The sequence below is a fragment of the Chroicocephalus ridibundus genome, chromosome 1 (genome assembly GCF_963924245.1).
Source record: "Chroicocephalus ridibundus chromosome 1, bChrRid1.1, whole genome shotgun sequence".
Classification (NCBI taxonomy): Eukaryota; Metazoa; Chordata; class Aves; order Charadriiformes; family Laridae; genus Chroicocephalus; species Chroicocephalus ridibundus.
Genome location: NC_086284.1, coordinates 2,755,960 through 2,782,013, shown reverse-complemented (window position 1 = coordinate 2,782,013; position 26,054 = coordinate 2,755,960). Strand labels below are relative to the sequence as shown.

General features: G+C 38.2%; 1 protein-coding gene across 24 annotated transcripts in view; it reads left to right on the top strand.

Moving 5' to 3' along the window:
- Positions 1-26,054, top strand: part of DLG2 (discs large MAGUK scaffold protein 2) — a 1,060,606-nt gene that overhangs the window by 679,064 nt on the left and 355,488 nt on the right. For all 24 annotated transcript variants that reach the window (XM_063325909.1, XM_063325871.1, XM_063325941.1 and 21 more), the window contains one exon: positions 22,339-22,463. In XM_063325909.1, coding sequence (XP_063181979.1) covers positions 22,339-22,463 — 125 coding nt within the window. The remainder of the gene's footprint in view (positions 1-22,338; positions 22,464-26,054) is intronic.

Below are 26,054 nucleotides of genomic sequence, written 5' to 3'. Positions count from 1 at the left end.
AGTTGTTCAAGCCCACATTTGCTGATTTATGCAGGGTGAGTATTTCATTCTGGATGTTTTCATGCGAGGCCCCTCGCTACAAGAAAGACACTGAGATTCTGGAGCAACAAAATGGGGACCACTATGAAGCAGAAAAGACAATAACAAAACTACCCATAGAGAACAGTTTTACCTGAGGGCTACAGCACAGTTCGTGGAGGGATGATGCTAAGCCCTCCCTTAATTAGAATCAGTTCAGGAGAAGAATGTAGTCAATAAGTAATGAAAGAAAAGCCTTTCACTTGCCAATTAGCAACTTCAAATCATGCATGTTTTATGAAATTCTGAAAACGTTGGTAAACATGCAGCAGCAAGTGTATTAAATTATATGAAAATAATGATGGCTTCAGGGGCAAATGAGTTTGGCTGGCATTTAATTATATGTTTATTTTGTTATATATATATATATTGCAAGTTGGTTTTATACAGACAAGTTTTTATAGGTTTGATTGCGTGTGTTCTCTTATTTGCCAACTGTGTTCCTGCTTCCCCTCAGCTTGAGCAATGGTTCAAATGAAAAGGAGTTCCTGATGTAACAAGTTGAGAAAGACAAGACCATATCTTGTCCTGAGAGATCTCAAGAGAGATCTCAGAGAATTCTCCAAGATGCTTTTGTAAAAAAAAAGTTTTCTAAGGGGAATTTATTTTGTATAACATTGATACCTTCTACAAAAATATTTTAAATTAATTATATTTGCCATTTTGATAGATCAGAAATAATTTTTTCTGCTGATTTGGCCTTAGAGCAATTTGCTTAGATAGTAGCATTTCCCTTTGACCATAAATTTCAAATTTTATCAATTCTAAATTTTGATTAATCTTGTCAGGAGGATTTCCTAATACTAATAGTAGCCTAATGCTATCCTAGTAAAGTGGGTTTTGTTTTTTTTAAAAAGGCATACTTTATATTAATGTCTGTTTACTATCTCATTCTGATCAGCTGTTCTGTATAATTCATAACTCAAAAAATGGTTTTGACTCCAACCAGCACTAAAAATACTCTGCAGTTCTTTCTTCAAATTTCAACTGTTTCCTAAGAACTGCTAAACTGCTGTAGACAGAAATTTTCTTTCTTTCCCATCTCATAGATTCATAGAATCACAGAATGGTTCGGGTTGGAAGGGACCTTAAAGATCATCCAGTTCCACCCCCTGCCCTGGGCAGGGACACCTCCCACCAGCCCAGGCTGCTCCAAGCCCCGTCCAACCTGGCCTTGAACCCCTCCAGGGATGGGGCAGCCACAGCTTCTCTGGGCAACCTGGGCCAGGGGCTCACCACCCTCACAGGAAAGAATTTCTATTATTATCTAATCTATAAGTGAAGGTAGTGTGGTTTCCAGAGGTCTGTATTTCTTGGCTTGTCTTTTGTTACACTTATTAATGACTAAAGCCTCAAACAGGAGTGGGGTTTTGTGGTCTGGCTACTCTGAGGCTTAGGTTTTCCTCCAAAGAAAAACCACTAGAAACCATTCTGGCACTGAGAATTGCATTCATCGTCCTTTTCTCTCAGATTCCTGCCCTCTTGTCAAGAAACACGATCTTCTCCTTACCTTCTGTCCAGTCTCACCTTCTTATTTGCTTTATTCAGCTTCCCAAAGACTTCCTCAGGCTTCTTAGAAGTTCACTTCTCCTCTCCTAGTGTGCCTGTGTGTTCATAAAGGTCCTCTTTGTCCCTCTTTACCTCATCTAATCAGTTCAGCCTTGTGCAACGTCTGATATTCAGCATGTGACCTACTTTGGGGAAAAAATTCCCTTTGCCGTAAAGAATAAGAACTCTCTCTTGGGAAATTTTATGGATATGATTTTGAGTGTATGTTTGTATAAGGCAGTGTAACCAGATGTCCAAAGTAAAAAGACATACAGAAATTTTCATTGTTTATTAAACCTAAGACTCTAAAACTTAGCTTTTATCTTAGATCCCAGTTTACTTAGCAGCATTTCAAGTGTTGATTAAGTAGACCTTGTGTTAGGTTCCCTTTCTGTTAGATTTAATTGTACAGCGGATGCGATTTCTTACATTATTCTGACACTTGTAGGAAAGCTTGAATACATTAAAGTCAGTATCAGACAAAATAAGAAACCCAAAAAAGAGTAATCACAGGACTTGCTAGAGAGAGAAAAGGAAAATATGGTAATGAAAGCTGAAAATACTCAAGAAAGCAGAAAAATGTTTGGTTTGTTTGTTTAAAGGAAATATGAAGAATGAATCATGAGGTCATAGAATTGAAATAGTGATCCCGCAGAAGTTCAGCAAAGAGCAAGACTAAACAGGGAGTAGAGAAGTGTTGCAAGGAGATATGGAATAAATTAGTATGCAGAAACGGTTAATACCTAGGTTTACATTAGCAATGGCCAAGACTGCATTAGGAGCTGCTGGTGGCACACCAATGGGACATGAACAACATTTGGACCTTGTTAGGAGCTATTAATCATTCTGTTTTCACTGTAGTACTGTGATGTGTGCCTGGGGCACTGCTCCCACACTGCCCTTTTAGTCAGGGCAGTCATCTACCTGCAGTACCTCCTGCTGTCCCTCATTGCTGCTCCATTACTCCTCTTGACTTCTCCATCCTCTGCTGGAAAAACTCATAAAAGATAGCAATAGATCTCACAATCTGCTTTCGAGCTGTGGAAGCACAATATGACCCTGTATTTTGGATAAGCGAAACTTATCCTATAATAGGAAAAGTAGCAGTCCTGGGAGAAGAGAGCCAGAGAACGTGGTGATATATCCTTTCTCTTCAGCTGCCCTCCACCAGGGAGAGTCCATCCGATGGCCTCTAAAAGCTGCTCTCCCTTCTGTTGAAAAGAAGCTGAGCAAAGAGGAAAGTTTTCTGAAAAGGTAAGCTCACATTGAACAGTCCTAAGTGCATATGATGCATTCTGGTGTCAGTGGTACCATCTGGAAGAAAGACTGCCTTATACTTTTATTATAGCCACTATGAGTTTTCTAAACCTTAAGAGGAAAATTGTCATCTGTTTTCTTGGGTTACTCAGTCGGAAGACTGATCCGTTCTTCCTCAAGAATATATGTTTTAACTATAAGGTAATGGCACCAATGCTAACACAAAAAGAACCCCATGAAAACAGCATCTCTTTCTAGGTATTATTTGAAGGACAAAGTAAAAAACTAATATCTGAAGCGCTAAGTTACTTCTATAAGTTGTCAGATAAGATTTCTATAAGACTTCAGATATTGAAAAACAGCTGAAGGAATTAAAAGCAAAATGGAATTTTAGCTTCTAAATAAAATGAAAAGAAGACATCCCCTACAGGAAAAAAGGCTAGAAAATAATCTGTGAAAGTGTGCTGAGAATAGACGTAATAGGAGCAAGCTCAGATGAACTAATCTTTTGATTTTTAGTGTTAGAACTATTATGCAGGATTCGATTACTCTACTATAAAGAAAAAATAAAATAGTAGCAGGCATGATGAGGAAGAATGGACTGATTAAGTCAACACAGTGGTCTTTCTAGTCACTGGGGAGAGGGTAAAAATTTTGTGAAAACCTTATTAAGGAAAGGGAAACAGAGCTGAAGACTAACTGTAAACTACTGATCAATACTAACTAATCTTGAATTTCTCCTGCTGAGAGAGTAGAGTGGGTTGCTGCGTATGTGAAAGATGATATTCAGTGTAGGAGCCTGATCCAGAATCTTTTCACCTGTGGAAAATCAATATGATTACCCTTGCCAGAAGAAGTACATGTGGAGTAAATAAGTACAAGATTCATTCCTGAAATTGGAATGCCTTTAAGCACTTTCACTGAAGATTCAGCCACAGCTGTGGAAGGTGCCGCATCTCTGAAAATATCGGTCTGTTCCTCTTTGCGGTACAGTATTCCCTGGCCACATTTCCGCTAGGAAAAACTGTCTGTTAATGATTTAAAGATTCTCATGAGCTTATAAATTTCAGACTGGCTCCTGTGAAAAGTTGGCTTACTGGATCTTCAGCGGGTAGGCAAAGGACAGGCTTTCTGGAAATATAACATTAATGCCAAACCAGTACAACTCACTAGTTTTAATTAATTTCTTACTTTTCAATAGGGAGTCTATTTTGTGACCACTTTAAATAGAGCTGAATTTAATTTTCTATAACGGGCAAAGCTGAGAAAGAGGGCTGTTCTTTTTATCCACTTGTAGTGACTGAGCTTGATATGAAATCTGGAGGAAATCTTGTATGTTCACTGGGGTATCGCTCTTTGAGATAATTCGAAGTCTAATCATGCTTCCATGTGCTCATACTCTTCCTTTTCAATTTTATTCACCCAACAAAGAATAATCCCCCTTTCAATTCAATGCCCTGTTTGGAGAAGTTTGCAGTGAAATTAAATGAAAACAAGTTTCCCCTTTTATATTATTTCATAAGTTGACACAGTAAGTTTCCATTTGAAAACTTTTATGAAATATAGTTGTGGGAATCTTGAACAGATGGTGGATAAACACTGTACACTGAAATTTGGTATTCATAGCACTTGTTCTGTCTGTGCTGTGGGTTCACTCTCTGTGGGTGACTCACACACAAATATGCACTCACAGATAATGCAGAACAAATGTAATTTTTTGAAATTTGAAATTTGAAATTTTCTTGCTTTCCTGGCTGTGCTGTCTCGATGCTTCTAATGAAGCAGTCTGCCTTGCTACTCGGTGTATGCCGTGCTACTTTGTTGAAAGGAAGATGTTTTTGTTAACTGTCAAAATGATTTTCATCTTTGTGCTGCCAGTTTAAAAAAAAAAAAAATCCTAATAATTAGGAATCATTGTGGGTAGCCAGGGTGAGAGTGGGAAAAGATTAATTGCTTCTTGTAAGTCAGTTAAGTTTTACAAAGGCATTTCTTAGCTAAATGAGTAAGTGGGTTAGTTACATGTGTTTGCTCAGTTTTACCAAAGTGCTCTTTGTTCACTATATTTGAATTTGACTGGAAATTAACTTTTAAAAATAATTAAAAATGTCTATTGCAGAAACATTTGGATCGAAAGGAAACAAAGCTCTGTAAGCATCTTGTCTCAAAATGAATATTGAGCACTTTGGGAGAACAGAGGCCGGGCAGTGATGCCAAACGTGTCCCATTCTGTCACTGGTGTTGGCACGCGCGATGATGGTGTAGGCTCAAAGAGGGGACATTCGTAACAGGCTTGTCAGAAAGGGTCAAGTCAAATATTTTTTACCTGAGTGCTCAAGCATTCAATTTGTCTACTGTAATGTTGATTTACACGTAAAATTATATCTCTCAAATCTCAGTATCGTGTTGCAGCTTTTGGCACAGATGTAACAGTTGCTTGAGGCTCAAGTTGAAAGCTTGCCCAGTAGAGTCCCATGCAAAACTTTCAATTCACTTTCAAAAGCTTCAGAAGTTTCTCTTATATTATTCCAAATCCTCTTATTGTTTTTACATTTGTTGTTTGATAGCATATTTTGAATTCTACAGAAAACTTCGTTGTAGCCACTTGTTAAATTAATTGTAATGCACATTGCAGAATATTAGCATGTTTGTAAATGAATTCAGCATTGAGTAACTACAATGTTTCTGTGTCACTAAACTAAATTATTAATCAGAATTAAAATTTACACTGTATAACTACATAATTATTAAATAATTTCTTTTTCTGGTTTTATATTTCTGTGGCTTAAAAGAGTTAAATCATTAAATGCATTGACATTTACTATTCCCTTTGTACTGATGCATATAGTTGTAATAATTCAGAACAGGCAAGGCCCATGGCATGTTTCTAAATCTTGAATAGGTGGAAGGGACAGGCTAATACTTGCCCATCGTTGTGTGCTGTTGTCCTCCTGGACTATCTCCATGTTGTAGGAGAGAAAGCTGTTAAATCATATAAAACCTTACTCATGGAAGTGAGTACAGAGGGAAAGATACGGGGGAGATTCATATGCATCAGGATTCTGTAAGTTGTTACAAGCTGTATTGCCAAACATCCCCCCTAAATTTATATTTAAAAAGAATCAAGTAAAACAGGTCAGGATATGTTCAACTCCCCTCCGCCTCGTATTTCCAAATTTCTCATCATAGGAAGAATCTTTGCCAGAAATGAAGGATTTTATTTTACTTTACTGAAATCTTGTGTATACTTGATGTGCACCAAAACTATGCATCATTTCTGGTGCTAAAGCAGTGACATTTCTCTCCACAGAGAAAGCTGAGGCAGGCATTGAAATGGATTGATACACGTAGAACAGCCATCCTCTCTTTCCCTGTTTATGTATCCCACCATATGTGATTACTGAGAAAACAAAGTTCTTTTCCCTTAAGACCAGCCATTAATAGCCACTTCATTTGTCTGTTTAAAAGCTGTTTGTTAACTCACTGGTTTTTCCTATTATTGAGAATCTAAATCCTTCCTAGGGTGTCAGCTTTGGCGTACAACAAGAGTACACACACCCTGGGTATTTTGGCCAGTTCTTATATTACAGTCTATGACCGTACGTCCCACAGGCTTCCTGTGTCCTAAGTGCTGTTCAGTGGAGAGATTCTTTTGATTATGTATATGTGTATCCCCCTCGTTTCTCAATAATAAATGTCTGTCTTTATAACTGTTGCATGGATCTTCTTTTTTTTTTTTCTAGATAAATTTGGAGACGATGACAAACCTTAATAGATGTTAAAAATTCATAGAATCATAGAATTGCCTAGGTTGGAAGGGACCTTTCGGGTCATCTAGTCCAACCATCAACCTAACTCTGACAAAAATCATCGCTAAACCATACCTCTATGTCTACCTGTCTTTTGAATACCTCCGGGGATGGTGATTCAACCACTTCCTTGTGCTTAATTCCATGTGATACTTACAATTTTTCTTTGATGGATTTTTACTTTTCACATACATTTCCTAACAAGTAGGTGACATTGCAATGACAATGTGTAATTTATTTTCTAGCTATAGATTTTTAATGAGAAATCTTATTTCAGCTGGAAAATACAGTCACCCCCTTGCTTTTTTAAGGACATTACTGTTGTTAGCAATAAATTTATACAGGTACACTTAGGCATGCAAAATAAAATTCTGATGCAGAATGGAGGCTGTGGATTTTACACAGTATAAGGATGGTGTACTGTAGAAAAGGTATATGCATTAATATATGTTTGACTTTAGATAAAATTGATGCATATCATGGAAATGGGAAGATGTTTAATGCTTAAAATGACCGTGCTTGTGCTTTGAATAGGATTTTAAACAAACCTGAAAAGATAAAAATAAATATTTAATATAGAATCATAGAATCATTCAGGTTGGAAAAGACCCTTGGGATCATCGAGTCCAACCATCAGCTCCACTCTACAAAGTTCTCCCTTACACCATATCCCCTAACACCACATCTAAACGAGTCTTATCACATCCAGGGATGGTGACTCCACCACCTCCCTGGGCAGCCTGTTCCAGTGTCTGACCACTCTTTCTGGGAAGAATTTTTTCCTCATGTCCAGCCTAAACCTCCCCTGCTGCAGCTTGAACCCATTCCCTCTTGTTCTATCACTAAGTACCTGTGAGAAGAGACCAGCACCAACCTCTCTACAATGGCCTTTCAAGTAGTTGTAGAGAGTGATGAGGTCTCCCCTCAGCCTCCTCTTCCTCAAACTAAACAGTCCCAGCTCCTTCAATCGCTCCTCATCAGATTTATTCTCCAGGCCCTTCACCAGCTTCGTTGCCCTCCTCTGCCCTCACTCCAGCACCTCGAGATCTCTCTCATATTGACGTGCCCAGAACTGGACACAATACTCAAGGTGTGGCCTCACCAGTGCTGAGTACAGGGGGACAATCACCTCCCTCCTTCTGCTGGTCACACTGTTTCTAATACAAGCCAGGATGGTATTAATACATTAATATGTATTAATACAAATACTAGTTCCTTGTGTTAAATATTTTGGGAAATACATACTATCTCTATAGTGAATTTCCAGAAGGAGTCTTGAGAAAAGCGAGCTGAGGTACCAGCCGTAGTTTCTCCTAATGGTTTCTACCTTTGGCTGTATATCGCTAATGGCAGGGTGAGTGGTGGATGTGAAATGTTATGTTACAAACTTTTTAAAGGTCTCTTTTTTTATTATTATTACTTCCTCTGTGCACCGGCAGAAATTTGATGTCTTTCACAAGTTTTCTTGGGGGAAATATGTAAAGTGAAAGGAAAAGGATTCACCGTCATTGATACCGCAAAAAATACTTATTGCGGGTGTGGGAAAATGGGATTGACGTGCCTCCTCTGCCCGATGTGTAACAGGGATTTGTCCGTGATGAATGCCTAGCTTTGCTGAGGTGTGTCTTTCTCCTGTTGGACCTGTTCCACTTTGAATATACAATTATATATTCATTAGATCAGAGATAGTGCGCCTGGTGATTAAGGCACTCCTTTGAAATGTAAACCCCAGTGGTGCCCGTTCCAGAACAGTAGTTTGGTTCAGGTTTTGCAGCACAGATGAGTTCCTCATCAACGACCTGCTGGTTATTCTGATCTCATTCTCTCTCTTTCTTGCTTTTTAACACCCTTTCTTACCTCAATTTTCTCTCTCACTTTAGAGCATAAATTGCATGCCAGGACTAAGAAACTAGTAAATGAAGGTTGATTGCAACCGATAAACGTATGTGAAACATTTTGACTTACACCAATTTGCATGTTGATGAATTGCAATGCAGAAGGGTCTCTTTCTGTACAGTATATATGGAGGGTACGTAGAATGCCTAGCCTCATTGAAGATGTTCTGAACATACTTTAAAAGCCAGGTAAAATGTATACCGGCTATTTTATACAAAAATATACAATCATCAAAAAAAGATATGTTTATTTTTCCTCATTCTTACATCTCAATATATTCTGCTGATCTTATGCATCAGGATTTTAGGTGCGTTACTCATGAGGATTTTAGGATGTCGGTAGAGTAATGTTCAGTGCCCTGCTTCAAAACTCACCACAATTCCTTAGCTCTGAAGGGCGTGTGAGAGTTCTCTCTCCTTTAGGAGGTGCGTGTGGGAATTAAAAAGTCTTGAAATGGCAACAGTTAATATGTGTGTTCATGGCAAAAACAGAGAGGGAAAATGTCACTGCAATGGGTACGTACAAGTGTTGAGTGAGTAGCAATTTTCCTTTCTAGTGAAATTGCTTCCTTCTCCGAATTTATCCAACAGTGTTGAAAAGTAAAGTTAGTTTAGGAGGCTGTAGTATCAGGAGCATATCACTTTTTTTTCTGTGACTATTTTATGAGTAAAATTTCAAGTCCATCTGCATTGATGAAGTATAGACCCGGAGTCTTTTTCCCTTTCTGAAGTACTATTTCTTTCAGGCTTTATTTTGCATTGTTAGTTTACTGGCTGGGGGGTGAATGCGGAATACATTTCAGGAACGCAGTAGAAGTAGACTCATGTTTTTTCACGCTACCAATAACAGGAATTTCAACTTTATTTCTGAGAGTGGCTATTCCTAAAATGAATCAATAAAAAAAGTCTTTAGTGACAGAAAGCTACTGCTAATACTAAGAAAACTAGACCTGAAATGTCAGGCATTCAGATAAAAGGCTGGATTTTCAAAAGCGTTTACTTGTAACCTGACTGTTTCTTTTGAAAGAGGTGGCAATTCTGTCAGACATCAATAGGAATAGTTTGATTCTTCTGAAAATTCCACTCATCAAACTTATTGCTCTACTTAAATAGGCTTATCCGTGTGAGCAGCACCTGTGTGTGACCCAGAGGCATCTCGGGCCGTGATCTTTCCAATAGAGAGTCTGAGATCAAGCAAAAATGTCTTTGTTGGCTTTTGCTTGTCTTCCTAAAATGTGTATGTTGGTCAAATTCTTGTCCTTCCTAGGAACTTCCATTCCTCTGGTATGAATCATGGCTTAGACTCTGCCTGTTCCCCAGCCTGTCTTCCTGCCACCCCCAAAAAGGCAAAAGTGGCATCTGTACAGCTGGGGAGGAGAGGACTTTCTTTTTCCATGAATCTCAAGACCATTATTCTCTGCCAATGAATCACTGACAGCCACCTTTAAAAAATGTTACTAAACTTGAAAATTGCTATTAACCTATCCTAGAAAATTTTAGTATGATTCAATATGATTCATTACCATGACACATATCTGAAGTAGGAGATGGTAATTTAGAATTCCTTCGAATTTTCAACAAAAAATAATATCTGATATTATATGTTATTATATGACTATATAATTGGGATTGGGGGTTTAGTTCTGTTGCACAGCGTTCTGTCACTTATTTATATATGTGCATACTGTATTCAGCACACGACCAAATGTTTTACAAGTGATGATGTAAGTAAAGGAGCTGTGAATCTTATCTCAACTGATTTCTAAAAGGGCAGGAAAATATTGCCCAGCCAATGTTTTTAGCCAAGTTTGGCAAACGGATACCTGGTTAAAGATTCCTCTTCCCTTCTTCCTCCCAGAGGGACACCTGTAAAATTGCTTTTTATAATGCAAAGTAACTTTGCATTTCTCATGTGACAAAATGAATTTGTTTAGTTTCAAAGAACTGTGTGAAAGTTATTCAAGGTACAGTTTTAGCCGTGTGTTTCATCTGAATTTCATAGAGACCGTGTCAGGAAAACCTCTGCACTTAAGAATGTACAGCTACAAATCTTGGAAAATGCATGTCTGTGGAGACATATCTGTGCAAAATGTTTTAATATCATGTAATGGTTAAGAAAAAATTTAGAAGGGAAGTTTTTAGTGACTGTACTATTGCTAGGCTGGCAGCAAATTTTGAAAACTTGTTTTGTATTTGTGAGACTGCTATTTCGTAGGAGCAGAGAATAATTCAGTTTGGAAGGAATTTGCAGAGGTCGTCTAGTCCAAGCTCCTGCTCAGAGACAGACAGCTTTGAAGCTATGATGTCAGATTGCTCAGGGTCATAGCCAGTCAGGTTTACTAACAATAAGAAACAAAATGGACACTGAAATGAAATGTTACAATAAAATAGGGTCAGCATGAAGTTGGAAAAAAATAATGAGATTTAGATGCGTGTCTGAAAAACAAGGAAGAATGAATTGCATTTCATGTTATTTATCCTTCTTTGTATTTATTCTCAGTGAAATCTATAGCTGAGCACCATGGGGCCTGAAAGAAAAGTCTTAAGTGTCACTCAAAATAAGAAAGTGTTTCAAAAGCTTGCTTTAATGTGTATTAGAAGAGAAGGTAATGCCACGCTCTGTGTGCTTAGCCACAGAATAGTGCATTGATGGCAAGTAAGTGATGCAAGAGCAAGAATACTCAGTCATTTGCCTTTAGGATTTGTGCTTGAACTTGAAAGCCTTAAGGGCCTTTTAGTTCATTAATAGTTTAGCTTTTTCTTCCAGATTACATGCCCCGAAGATCATGATTTTGAACGAGGAGGCAAATTAAGAGTTTTACTGATGCATTTCATTTGGTGCAAGATTAAATAAGAGTTGGAAAGAAAAGATCATCAGAATCTTATAATGGATATAAACATTCCAGAGTTTTAATCTAAATGATTAACCATATATGTATCGCAGTAAAGGAATGTAACACAAGAAATTGTTGGGCTATATGTTAAAAATATGCTAAAAAAATTAATCACAAGTTGAGAACAATATACTCATTTCGTATCTGTGAATGTGACAGTCAAATGGAAAAGAACAGTGGCTTAGACAATAGCTTAGAACTTGGGTTTATTCCAGCACCTTTAATACTCAAGGACTCTCAAATTCCCCTAAGTGCTTTACAAAGCAATGCTATAGCGATCGTGTGATCTGTCCAAATAAACCCATTTAGGCACCCAGCAGTTTTTCAACACAAAGCTTAGAGCTACAAACTGGTTTAACCAAGGAGTTTCCATGTAGTCTCAAGACACCCATTGGGTTTTTCAAAGCACTGAATTATCAGCAGAAAGGGATGAGAGCTGTCATGCTTTAGAGAGGAACTGAAGTCATCAGTAAGAGTTTTCTTCTTAATTGCTAGCACTACATGGTGAAGACCAGGTAGTTTGGTTGGTTTCCATAGCTTCAGTAAGATCAGGTTTCTGTTCCCTATGTCCTTGTACAGAACGTGACTGTCTACTTCTGTCAGAGTTATATTTAAACATGTCTTAACTTCCTCAGTTTTTGCAGACAATTGCATTGTGAAAGCTTCAGTGATGATCATGTCAAAGTTTTAAAAGTAGCCTGTCTCTTGAATAAGTTTTGCAATTCTTTCAATTCCTGATAGTGTTTTACTCTTACTCCTATTCTTCCCCACTCACCCTTATGTCTAGTTACTATTACCACTTAGTGGGTGCTTTTCTTTCCTTGATCCGGTTTTTTTCACTTTTGATTGTGTAGTCCTGGGAGTTCAGAAGGCTCTCAGGGTCTGGTTGATGAGAAGTCTAGTGCCAGCCTGGAGCGACACAGTACGACAAAGAAAGATTTTTTCAAGTGAAGCAAAACCTTTCACTCCCCAGAAGCAGCGTTTCCCTCCTCCAAAGAACATGCACATGCGTTTTGATGAAACATTTTAGATACTTCGTTTTCTCCCAAACTAATTTTCAGCTACTCATCAGACTGTGTTTTCTGTGACATTTGTTTGCTTCCATTGAATGTAGATAACTAAAAGAGGATGTATGTTGTCTAACTTTTCTGTATGAGACAGAAAAGCAAGTCATGATGCTCTCACAATGCTGGGAAAGACTGTCACTACAGATAATACTGAAGTAGCACAAGAAACACGAAGATAAAAGTAGTCATACATGTTTGTCACAGTTCAGAATCTGTTACTGTTCAGTTTTGGGCCCCTCACTACAAGAAAGACACTGAGATTCTGGAGCAAGTCCAGAAAAGAGTAACAAAGCTGGTGAGGGGTCTGGAGAACAAGTCTCGTGAAGAGCGGCTGAGGGAGCTGGGGGTGTTCAGCCTGGAGAAGAGGAGGCTGAGGGGAGACCTTCTCTCTCTCTGCAACTGCCCAAAAGGAGGGTGTAGAGAGGTGGGGGTTGGTCCCTCCTCCCAAGTAACAGGTAATAGGACAAGAGGAAATTACCTCAAGCTGCAACAGGGGAGGTTTAGACCAGATGTTAGGAAAAATTTCTTCACTGAAAGGGTTATCAAAGATTGGAACAGGCTGCCCAGGGAAGTGGTGGAGTCGCCAACCCTGGGGGTGTTTAAAAGATGGGCAGACGTGGTGCTGAGGGACGTGGTTTAGTGGTGGTGTTGGCAAAGTTCGGTTGATGTCTGGACTTGATGATGTTAAAGGTCACTTTCAGCCTTGATGATTCTCTGATTCTGTGACTAATAGGGATACAACAGTGAAAACCAAACCTGAAGAAAGTTCACATCTAACCTTTTGCATAATGTGTGTACAGGATGCCCTAGCATTTTTTCAAGAGCTTGCTTCACTTTGGTAGTGCTTCCATTCCTTGTCTAGATTCGCTGTTTTACAGTGTTGTAGATTTCACATGTACTGTGAAAACTCAAATCCACTGGATCTTTCTTAAAATTCTCCTTGAATGCTGTACTTCATCTGGGCAGAGCTGAGAGAACGATATCCCTCTACAGATAGCAAGTGAGAGTAAGCACACAAAGCAGTTGTAGTCGAAGCAGTTGTATTCGTGTGCATTGTGGTTTTGTAATGAATGTGCTGAACCTGATAAGGGGCTTGAAAACAACAAATGGCACCATGAGAGATGAAAATCTGTACCATATGGAACAGAATATAACTATGGAATCTCAAAACTCCGACTCTGGGGAGTGTGCCAGCATACGTGGGAGAAGTCAGAATTTCATGAATTATGTTACTCTTGAGTAGATTTGAAAGTACAAAAGAGTTCAACAGCACTCTGATAAATATGCAAATGTCCTTGTTCTCTGAATGAGACAGAAATGTGGCTTTGATGTTTAGGCTTTGGAAACTTGAGCTTTGGATAAAATACAGAAGAAGAAAAATAGAGTACAGTAGAGCATGTGCAAATACCTGAAAACATTGCTGGAATGATTTAAGTCTGAAGACAGGATTAGATGTGGCAGGATTAGAAAGGTCTAGTATTAGAGTGGGAGATGGCCAAAGAACCACATACTGTATGGCAGGAAACGGTTTGGTTAATTAGCATGTATCGCACTTTCTTCAGAACATAAAAACAATGCTAGTATAAATGCCAGATTGTGAAAGAATTGCAAAGCAGAATTCTGTCTTGTCTTAAAGATCTTAGAGCCTTGAGTAGGTGGGTCTAACACACATTTTCTATCAAAATCCTGAATTAGATAGAAGTGTTTTGCATATTATAAAATCACCTGTTCCTTTCAGTGGGATGAAGCATTAACATGTTAAGTTGTTGTTTGCAATGTGGCTGTGTGCTGTTGAACTGGGCACTGTCGAGCGGTGGGTAAAACACCCACACTGTACGTGCGCCATTCAACTAAGCATGGCTGAAGGAAAGGTAGAAAAAAGTCTGTGTCTTTCACTGTCAGATGAATAAAGGAGAGTTGTATTTTTTAGGAGAGAAGTACTTTGTGAAGAAAAACGTTATCGAACAAAGTCTGCAGAAGCACTTAGCACCTACTGGTCTTTCCAGCAATCTCAGATGACTGTCCTCTTCTTGGGTGTGGTGTATCTAGAGGTATTCCCTCCATATAACCATTTTAGGTGCCGAAATAAGTAATCTTATCTGCTTTAGCACAGAGAAAAAGAGAAAGTTAATGAAGGACTATTCCAGAGCAGCAGCAAATCCTGGTCTGTATCTAATCCTCCTGTGACTGTCAATTAAGGTCAGAGTTTTCAAACATTTGTCTCATTTGTAGACTACATTACTTGATTCACTCTACTTGCCCCACAGCTCTTAGTGTTGGGTTTTTTTTTCCCTGTGTATTGCCAAAAAAATTAGTTCCCCACAGTTTTCTGAGCTTGACTTATTCTCAACTTCCACTTTCTCATGCTGTGAGTATTTCTTGGAGAAACCTAATATTGTAGAACAAGGGTGAATGTGGTTTATGGAAGGAGGTGTTGTTTTTTTTTTTTGTCTCGTGGGGGAAGGTTTTATTCATCTTAAATGGAAGTACCCTGAGGGAAGAATCCTAACGGGAGCCAAAGCTGGTAGCAGCCTCAGCCAGGACTCAGGTACTGCTGTTCCATAAAACTAGTTTTGTTATTAAAGAGGTAGCCTGTGAGAGATTAATTTTGGACATAACAAAAATTTGCTGAGTATTCCATCCAAACTGTTTTGAATATCTGCAGAAAACAAGTATGAGTTTCATATTTTACTTTTTAGAAGGTTTCAGAAGTATGACTTCACTTAAACAGCAACGTTAAAAAAAAAAAGAGTATGCAGTCATCAGAAAAACTTACAGAAATGTATAAAAAAGTCAAGTTTCACATTATGTGTCTCAGCGTATGTTTCATAGTTTAAGTAAGGGACATGTTTTTCCACCATCTGAAATAAACTAAATAGTAGTTTATGAATTAACATTTCCTCACATTTACTTACAGGAAGGTGCTGCATTAGACTTGAAAACCAAAACCAAATAAACCTCCTTTTTAACGAAATAATGTAATTCTTAAGCCAACATCACCATCAGAAAAGTGTGCATCACTTACACAGAGTGAGAAGGTGCCCTGCCTGTAGCAGCCAAAGCTGAAAAGCTGTAGGATTTTGATATATGTATGTCAAATTCTGAAATTCTGACAAACGCATACCATAAAGTCTACACTGACCTTAAAGGATATAACTTACGTTTGTATTAAAGTATTTTGAAATTTTGCATAAACAAGAGAAAACCAGCATTGCTTAGATTAAAGAAAGGTGAGGATTTCTAGAACCTACAGATCATTAGTGCTCCTAAAAAGCTGCAGGATAATTCCCATTGTAAAATTAAACAGACAACTTTTTAAGGAGTATCAAGTAATAAAGCTGATAGTTTCTTTTTAATTTGTAATGAAGGAAGACAAAAAAAAAAAAACAAAACATGTATTTAGGAATGAGTCAGGTTTCATTTTGTGAGCTTTCTCTTGACTAAACTTGCTCTGACAAAAAGTGCAAATTCAGGCAGCAATCCGTACTTTAAAGCCATCTGTAAAAGATGTGAGAGAGAAAAGCATTCCACAAATTTATTGTGAACACCAGAGTAGAGGTAGGAAGCCTACATGAAAAAAACAAAACAAAACAAAACAAAACAAATATCTTCAGATGAAATTATAAGTGTTTTAGGTACACTATTAAGAATAATTAACATAGGCAATGTTTTCGGTTTGTGTTTTCTTTAATAGATAAAATTCTGCTTCTTCTGAACATGTGGTTTGGCAAAAGAAGATTTTCCTAAAGTCTCAAAATTTTATAGGGGAACAGAAGAAGAAGAACTATTGCAAGATTACAAATCACAGATTAAGTTATTTATTGTCTAATCAACCGTTTTTCCCTATCACTTTTGTTCAAATGTTTGCAGCGATTTGCAGATGTATATTATCACTGCTGTTTCCGTTTCTCCTCTTTCCCCTAAGCAATAAAGCTTCCCATAAAGAAACAGCAACAAGTTTGACCTCACAAAGGCAGCGAGGGTCAAGAATTTTGATTCTTTTACATGATCTCACAGATGGACTTGAATGCTTCATCCACAAACAGGTTCGCTGTGACCACTCCTCACTTCCCCTCTATTTACTGACAAGCAGCATTTCTTAGGGCCTCATGGAAAAGTCATCATAGATTTCTGTGATACTGTGTCTGGATTTAGGTTTTCTGTGAAGCAGGAAAGCAATCTTATATGGTGGAACCTTGATGTCCTTACTTGGGCAAAACCCTTGAAAACAGTGGAACGCAATGTAGGCTTGACTTGTGTCAATTCTGTTATTTACACATTTACATAACTGTTTATTTTCTATTTACATCGTTCAGCACATTATGGGTTTATTAACATTAACTTATATTCCTTAAAAGCTGAGCAAAATGCTTCCCTTAAACCTGTAAGTAAAAAAAAAAATAAATAGAAACACAAAGGTCATTTCAGTAATAGAGGCTGTGGCAGTATGTGTTGTCACCTGAAACAGCTTTCAGCTTCTGGAAGCTATTCTCTGCAGTTCCTTGTTCTCTCTTGGATTTTTTGTGGACTGATGGACTCTGTGAAACAGGCGTCCTGGTACGCTGCCATGACAGGGTGAGGTTGCAGCAATAGTTAAGTGAATTCTGTGCGTTCACATCTATTATTTTTCTAACTAACTGAAGTGCCAGAGAGCTTCAAAATCATGTCACTTCAGAAAATTATCAGAAATTCTTTCAGCAGCACACTGAAGTAATTAAGTCATTCAAAGACAGTCTGTGTGAATCTGGTGTCAAACACTGAGCTCTGCTGTCACCGTAATGATTAGAAAAGAAAAAAGAAATTGAAATAGAAAACAACCTCTATGTGGTTGTGGTATGCTTACTTAGTATGCATGTATTTTACTTAGTAAAATACAAATCACTTAGCCGTTACATATTGAAAAACTCAGCCTGCCCTTGCTGTGCGTTTCTGATCTCATTTCTCCTTCTCGGGCTTATATTCTTCTGTGAATTTGTGAAAGACTAAATACTTTACGTCATTCGTAATCAAACTCAACTCTAAAACGAAATGCAGCTCCTGAACAGAAAAAAGAAAAAAAATGAGACACAACAAGGAGGAAAACATTTGTAGAAGTGTATGGAAGGCTATCATCCATGGAGAGCTGTCATGTCATGGGAAAATAACTTCAGAAGTTCTCAGTGTCAACTTAACTCTGTTTCCACGGAAGTCAGCGTGGAGCACTTCCAAGGGTTACTGCTGGCAAAATAAAAATGCTGCAACCTGTGAAGATGCAGCTTGTTATACGGCTGCTCATAGTGGTGTGTAAAAGGAGAAGAACCTAAGATGGAAGGCTAAGTAAGAAGAAGGATGGGTTTCATGGCTTTCTGGCTACCCAAAACCATTACCTGCTGGGGATTCCTGCTTTATTTTGGTGATCTTTGTGTTGGCTGTATAACAAGTTTTGAGGGAAGAGATTCAAACTGGCCAGAACTTGCAAGTTTTATTTTCTTTCCCTGGCATGTGAATCATCCATCATCTTATTCTGACCCTAAGTGTCGTGTTCCAGTGTTGACAGAAGGTGTGACACCAGTCATCTGAAGTGATACTATGTCCCCGTTGGAGGTTGTCTGCCCCTCCAGGGCCAGAGGAATTACGGCCAGGCCTCTTCACTGCTCAGGCTGAGCTATAAAGAACTCAGTGACCCTTGTGGAGATGCAAAGACCACTCTGAGAAGGGAATAAAGGAGGCCAGCTTGTGTAGTAAACCTTAAGAAGAAGTTCTGACCTTCCCTTCAGAGAAGAACAGGAAGGAGGCCTCTCGGGCTGGGCTGGGAGAAATTATTTTGATTTGGTAGTTTGACTTCAGTTTCTCTGTGTGAAAAGTAAAGCTGAGCCAAGAGAGAAATTTGAGCTTGGTGGTAAATCCCTGAGAAACATGAGATATCCAGAATGAATAGCAGGAAACTGAGGCAACGTTTTTTTAAGCCAAACTGGGCATGTCGTACCATGCTAAGCTTTTTGTCAGGCTGTGTGCATGACTGAGGCCTTGCAACCAAAGGTGGGGAAGCTAGTAAACTAAACTAACAATTAAAAAAATACGTTCATCCATCTATTGCCAAGTAATCTCATGCAAATCTTCCCTGTATAGTCAGTAACTAATTATACAAGGGTTTTACAGTAATAGCAATTGAGAACTTGGGCAAAAAGCTGGCAATATTTAGGTTGAGAGACAATTTAGCTAGTATCAATTGAACGTAAAATTATTTGGATCTGGACCCTTTTCTATTTGGACACGCGAATAATGATGTTTGAGCCATGCCGTTGAAGGTAGTAGGTCTGAGATTTGTTCAGAGTTTTTTGTCCCCTACATATGTTTGATGTTTGGGGATTTCTGGCTATATCTCTTCTACTGAAGAATCCTGAAACAAAGCAGGCAAGCATATTTAGGCGTAAATATGAATCTCAATTAAAAGTATCAATAGAGCATCCCAAAGGAGGAAGACTTCTGTTGCTTTACACCTCTTCTCCTCTGTTTCAGCTGTTATTAGTTCTTATTAAACATTAATCTGCATTGTCACCAGTCTTCTGAGCTCATTGTTAACTTGCTTTGTAAGCATGCAAGAGAAGTAAGGCTTGGAACAGAAAGAGGGCAGTGAATTAACTTGACAGATATTTATGGGGAACCACTCCCAAACATGAGAGTCAGCATCAGAGAAAGCGTGAATGTTCCACCTTGGAAAATGCAGTGGCTAAGTGACGGTTCAGCTGTTGTTTTGGGCTGAGGGAAGACATTTTCATTGCTTAACATGAAATGACAGGGAGACGGATATGCCAAGAAAGGCTGTGAAGATAATTAACACACTTTTTTTTTTTTTTTTTTCTGGGATGGGGACAAAGGAGATGCAAAAAGTAAAGGGTGGGGAGCTAACCCTTGCGGAAAGGTTCAGGAAGCGTTGTGCTAGTAGACAGTACTTAATTGGAACTTGGAGTTACAGCTTGTCAACTACGATGAGTTTTTAATATAACAACCGTATGGCGATGAACCTGCACACTAGTAAGGCGGGACAAAGCACGAGGGAGAGGAGGGATCTGTACATCAGTATTGCTGCTCAGAACCGAAGTACAGTGGCTTTTAACCAGAATGTTCCTATTACATTATTTTTCACTCCAAGGCTCTTAAAAAGCCAGTTTCCCATGAGTGGTGGAAGCCATGCTTTTGGCCTTGTTGGCCATGAGCTGAAGCACAAAGACAGAAGGTCTTTCCATGTAGCCAATGCAGACCCTTCAAGAACCACAGTGAAAAAAAAAAATGTGTAATTGCACTTAGCTTTTGCAGCGCAGTTTCTGGTGCAGGAAAGCCTTGCAGGGCTATACCTAGCTGCTGAGGCAGCCAGTGTGTGCCAGCTTGTAGATCCTGTTGATCAAGTCAAAGACCGCAGCCAGAATAATTGCTGGAAATTTTCTGGATACAGAAGTGCCAGTGAGGAGTGCTGCCCTGTTCTTTTAAAAGGTTATTCCTAAGGGGCAGAATCGGAATAGTCTCACAGTAGAACAGATGCGCATTTATGGATAAATGTCAAGGGCTAGCACTGATTCTCTTGAGAAGCCTGTAGCAGTTTTACCACATCACTGCTTACAGTCAGCAGTGCTATATTTTTTAGCTCTAAAAAGTTAATGGAAAAAAGTATGGTAGGAGGAAAAGAGCACAGGGAAAGTGTGAAACCTTTTCAGATATTATTTCCTGCTAAGAAATCTAATGAACTTTATGTGAAGAACTGTAACAGCTAAGCACACCCCACATAACAGGCAAGCTTTGATCGTTTTTAAAGCTCTTCAGGCACACTTGTTTATTATGATATAGCTGTTCGTGTTCCCTAACCAACTCAAAATTATGCCCAGATTTCTCCTTGCTACCCTGCTCATCCTCTTTCCCTATCAAAAGTAGGCTTTGGGGATTTGGAAATCCACCTCTATTCAGAAACACAGATTACTGCATATTTTTTAGATCTCTTTGGAGTTAAGAATAAAACCAACAATTGTATTTTCATTTTTAGATTTTTTTTTCTTAAAAGTCAAGTATTACTTACTCCCACTTTCTAGAAATTTGCCCTTGGTTTTAGTAGTGCTTTAAGTCTTTTGTTCCTGAGTGTGTATATATACACATTTTTTCATTCTTATGTGTTGGAAGATTAGCTTCATTATAGAAGCTATCACTAATAGAAAACCTTACAGGAAAATATTCTTAAAGTATTTTTAGAGTGCACGCTGGTGTAGAGTGCACTGTATAATTAGGCAGTGTTAAAATATTGGGAAAATAAGCTGAATCTGAGATGATCCTAATGATGAAAGGGAGATTAAATCAAAGATTTATAACACTGGCCTGGTGATGTTTATTAACTCTACAGAAAATATATACAGAGTGTTTCGGTATTATAATGCTTTTCGTATTATAGCTAGCTGAGAAGCATTAAGATGTGCGTAGTCCTAAATCCTTCTCCTTGGATTATAAATTAGTTCAGTACTGAAAATGTATTCACAATTATATGCTGATGGCAGAGCTGCAGATTGCATGTACGTCTCTTGAGTAATGAGAACTGCATCGCTTGTGAGTGCAGAATACTGATAACAGAATTGAGAAGCTGACATGCTGCAGGCAGGCAACATGCAGGCTTTCGCGCACAAAGTGCATTGCACGCCTGACCTACTAATTGAAGCAGAGTTCAAAAATGCAGAAATGAGATTTGAATAAGTTAAAAAAGAAAAGAAAAAAAAGTAGAGGGGTGCCATTTTTATCAGTAACTCTTCTCACTAGGACTGAACTGGATACCTGGATACTGCTGCGCCAGCAGGAGTGAAGGAAACAAACTCCCAATAATCTGAGAAGTTGATGGAATAAGAGAAAAGTATTTTTAATGCCCTGAACGTATTTCATCTGCAGCAGTGTACATGTACTGCAGTATCGATAGTGTTGCATCACTGTAACCAGCCTAAATACCTAATTATAAAAATACTATGGGATGAGAGAGACCTACAGAATTGAGTATCGCACTTAATTTACTCAAAAAAATGTCTCTGAAAAATGTGAGGTTATATAGAAAAGCATATTAACTAATATATACTTCCCAAAAAGGGGTTAGAACTGTGGGTTTGAATTTTATGTGAAAAACAGTGACATAAGCTGCAAATGTTTGTATGTGTGTAGATGCCTATGTATCTTTCATGATATTCTTACAAGTAGTAAAAGCAAGAAGTAGGATTATTGGGTATACTCTAAAAATGTATCTTTCAAATATTTCATTTTAGCAAATTGGTAACATGAAACAGTCTTGTTTTGTGGATTTGGTTTTTTTTAAAGCATGTGAATCTGAGCAATGATCACTTTTCAACAGAAAATGGTGTACTAAAATACTTCAGAGCTAAATGTTATTCATTTTTGTGTTTCTGTTTATAAATGACTGTTTTTTAAAGTCTTTTTTTCAAAGCTCTGAAGTGTTTTTAGCCTCTAGCTCTCATTGACTTGCATAAATTCATATTGGAGTTCAGATGCTAATTCATGTGACTGCTTTTGAAAACAATTAAATTTAGGTCAAATCCTGTTTCTGTAGAAGCATCCGTGAACTCTACCATTAACTCTGGGAAATCTTTGTGTTCACAGCCTCTGTTCTTTAACCGACAATTAATTTTTTTCTGACTGAGTCACCTGCCTTCAAGTATGGCGTCGCCCAATAAAGTGCTTTCTTTAAGAAGCGAGGATACATTCCTTGTCCACTGCAAATAAATTCTGTAGAAATCTAGCACCTAGTGATGCATTTGCATTTTTTTTATTTTTTCAGGGGAATTCCGGCCTGGGGTTCAGTATTGCTGGAGGAACAGATAACCCACACATTGGGGATGATCCTGGGATATTCATTACTAAGATTATACCAGGAGGAGCTGCAGCAGAGGATGGAAGACTCAGGTAAAAACTAACACGTTACATATGTTCGTAAACAAAATGTATCATTATTATAAATTATTCTCTAAGAGTCAAATGCAACATGGGTCTTTCATGGGGTCAAGGGGAAGTAAATGATATGACTAGAGTCTCCTAAGGTAGTAGGACTGATTTAAGTAGCTTAAAGCAACTGAATAAGGTCAGTTAAGTCCTGTATAAAGGGGCATCTGCTGGTGCCACCTCCATCTTTGTACCAGTCATTTAATTGAGTACAAAAGGCAAGATGGGAACAGGAGGAGGAAACAGACATATCAGCATGAAAGTCTTCTCTGCTTGGTCTTTGTATGTTCAGGGGTGAAGCATTATGCATTGGTGTTATACACTAAGGCTATCAAAACTTCCAAAACTACAAAGCCATTGCTAAATAGTCACAGCTATTTGTAGGTTCTCTCTGTCATTTGACGGCAGAGGTGAAGTACGCTTACCTCTGTTTCCAAACATTTTTTTGCTCTGTGGGGACATGAAGGCTCTGCTCTATATTCTGAGTCACCTCCAGAGCAGTCTATTGCTGCAGCTCCTGAGATGGCCACACAGGTCACTTGGAGTTTGTGGTTCTCAAATTGGTAGCAAATCTCTTAAATAAGAGGAACCACAGACGTGTTTGCGCTTCTCTTTCCTTATGGACTGAATGCAGAAAGGCTTCTGTCTACCACAGAGGCTGCCACCCATCTGTCAGTCGCGAAGCCTGCTGATGCTCCAAAAAGGCAATTTAGCTGGGAAGACTTGGGATAAAATTCTGAAGCTTTCATGATCTCAGCACTGGAATCTAACATCTGAGAGCCTTTGCCAAAAACAGATGGTCTAAAATTCATAAAATAAGACCAGATGGTAACAATAACTCTTTTTTGCCAAAGCCTTTTCCTTTAATTCAAAGTTAAAAGTAGGGGGAGTTGGCCAGTTTTTAGAGCAAGTTTTGGATGTTTTGTACACTAGGTTAGTAATTTAATTTTGGAAATTATTCTTATTTTTACTGTGATGGTGATGAAGAGTCACAGTGGTTGGCTGTGCCTGAAGAATTTACAGTCTAATTTAAGATTGTAGACAAAAGGAGTAGGAATAATCTCGCGTATCTTTATGACTAAAATGCAGCTATCTACCCCTAAGCTAGTCATCTTAGAGTCTCCCAATAGTCAGTGAAGAAAAACCTAAGCATTTCTAGATTGTGATTCATCTCATCCTAAAGTCAATGTCTAAAATAGAACAGAAGAATCACATCTTAAAAGGGACGATATTTTCACTGGTAACTCAAATGAAAAGGAGTTTCTTCAACTAGTTCAGCTGTAGCGATCTATATTGTAAATGTCTGCATCAGGCCAGAGAAGCTTCATGCAAAAAAAGAGCATGAGGAAAAAGCAGTATTTGGAAATCATGCTATCAAATTTGACATGATGAACAGCATAAGGGGCTCTTAAACCTGCATCTGCCTTTATACAAATACGAAAGAATCCCTTGGAAAAAATAATAATATATTTATAGTAGAGTTTTTAATTACTTTTGAAAGCTTTTCCAGTTTAAGCCATTAAGACAGAAGCCGCCATTGCAGTATTTTGTCCTGCTATCATTGTATGAAATCAAGTATTTCATAACTCATTGCTATACTAATTAACTACTGTAAATTTAACTCGTGATTATTTAGAAATGACTGTGTTTTAAAGGTCTTAGAAAGACCTTCTAAACCCACAAAAGATAGCACACATGCAATTCATTGATCCATATTAAGGTTACACCTGTAAAACTGTGTTTTGTACTAAAAGTTTAGTAGTACAAGCATACTTAACTTATTACTAAGATAATATTCCTAGGGTATAGTATTTGCTGTCACGTTTTAAGTAAAACGTTATATTTGTTAGGCATATATTTGGCATGGTTGTTTTTCCTATTCTCAGTTGTAAACATAATTTACACCAAACTCCTCTCTTGTTAATAATGAGTATGTGAATGCAATTAGTTCAAATTGGATCTGCAGAACTTTTTTACTTCAAAGAAAACTGCAAGCACCTTGAAATATGTCTCTGAAAGTGCCGTTAGGGGGATGGCTTGCCTTAATCTTATAGGTTTTACACTAAATAATAGGAAAATACCAATTTTTTTAGCTGAATATCACATGGTATGAATTATTATACAGAGTATCTGGAGTTCTGTATGCTCGTCAATGCTCAAAGGGTGTTTTTTTTCTGCCTCATTTTCACACAAGCTCTTCTAAAACTTTGTTGTGCATGAGAATTTGCACTGACCCATCTTTCCCACTCTTACAGTCAAATGCAAGCTGCATACTTACATGACGCTTTAATGTTACAGAACATTGCTTTTTCAGTGTTTTATAGTGAAATGGCAGACATAACTCAAAAGATCTCACCATGGTTTCTAAGAAAAAATTCTGCTTGGAATTCCATATAAACAGTTTGTGGGTTTTGGTGGTGAGACTTTGTTTCATTTCACAATGTTTTTCCTAGGGGAAGATTCCTCTTTTCCTTGTTTTATCTGGTAAGTGGGTTTCACTTTGCTACAAGGACAATCCTATCATGTTTTAGGAACACCTGAAAATTTATGTATTGGTGATTGTTACTGATATGCCACTGTATAGAAGAGCTATCCTGGGGCAGTCTCCACTGACTTACATGATCATTAATTTTACATAACAGAGTCTATCAGCTAAGGCCACTCTATAAGAACAAAAGCTCAACAACACGCAGTAACGTCTGCCAAGAATAGCAATAACCTGAGAACGGGAGATTGGTGTTTATGGGCATAAAACTATATACTTTTTGCTGTTCATTTTTGCTTTGGGCTCTGCCTCCCTATACCGTATATTATGTCGTGGTGTGGACTGTTTGAACTACCTTCTCAATCTACTGTCTGTTTTAAAATCATAAAAGCCTGTAAAATCACTTTTACTGAATTTTACATTAAGTCCCTTTGATCTAACTTAGCTGAGTGAAGTTCTTCAAATAGCGAGATTGTGAAAGCAACCTGCAAGAAATGGACTTAATGCTACAGACCCTTGAAAATCTTTTACATGTATGTGTGGTTTGACAAGTGGAGGAGTAGGTCAACTGGAGCTTCACGTAAGTCCAGCAAAAGCAAATGCAACCTCTGCACCTGAGGAGGAGTAAGTCTTTATTGTATCAGCAGGTGGGGCTTGGCAGGCTAGAAAACAGCTTTGTATGGAAGGACCTGGGAGTTCCAATGGGCAATTTATAGTTGTAACTACATAAATATCAGGTATAAATACTCGATGGGAGGGAATGAAGACAAAGGAGCCAGATACTTATCAGTAGTGCCCAGTGACAGGGCAAGAAGCATTGGACACAAATTAAAACACATGAAATGCCACCTGAACATCAGGAAACACTTTTTTACTGTGAGGGTGACTGACTCTGGGCGCAGGTTGCCCAGAGAGGTTGTGGAGTCTCCATTTTTGGAGACATTCAAAACATGACCAGGCATGTTTCTGGACAACCTGCTCTAGCGAACCTTGCTTCGGTAGGGAGGTTTTCATGAGATGATCTCAAGAGGTGTTTTCCAACCTAAATGATACTGTGATTCTGTAATTTG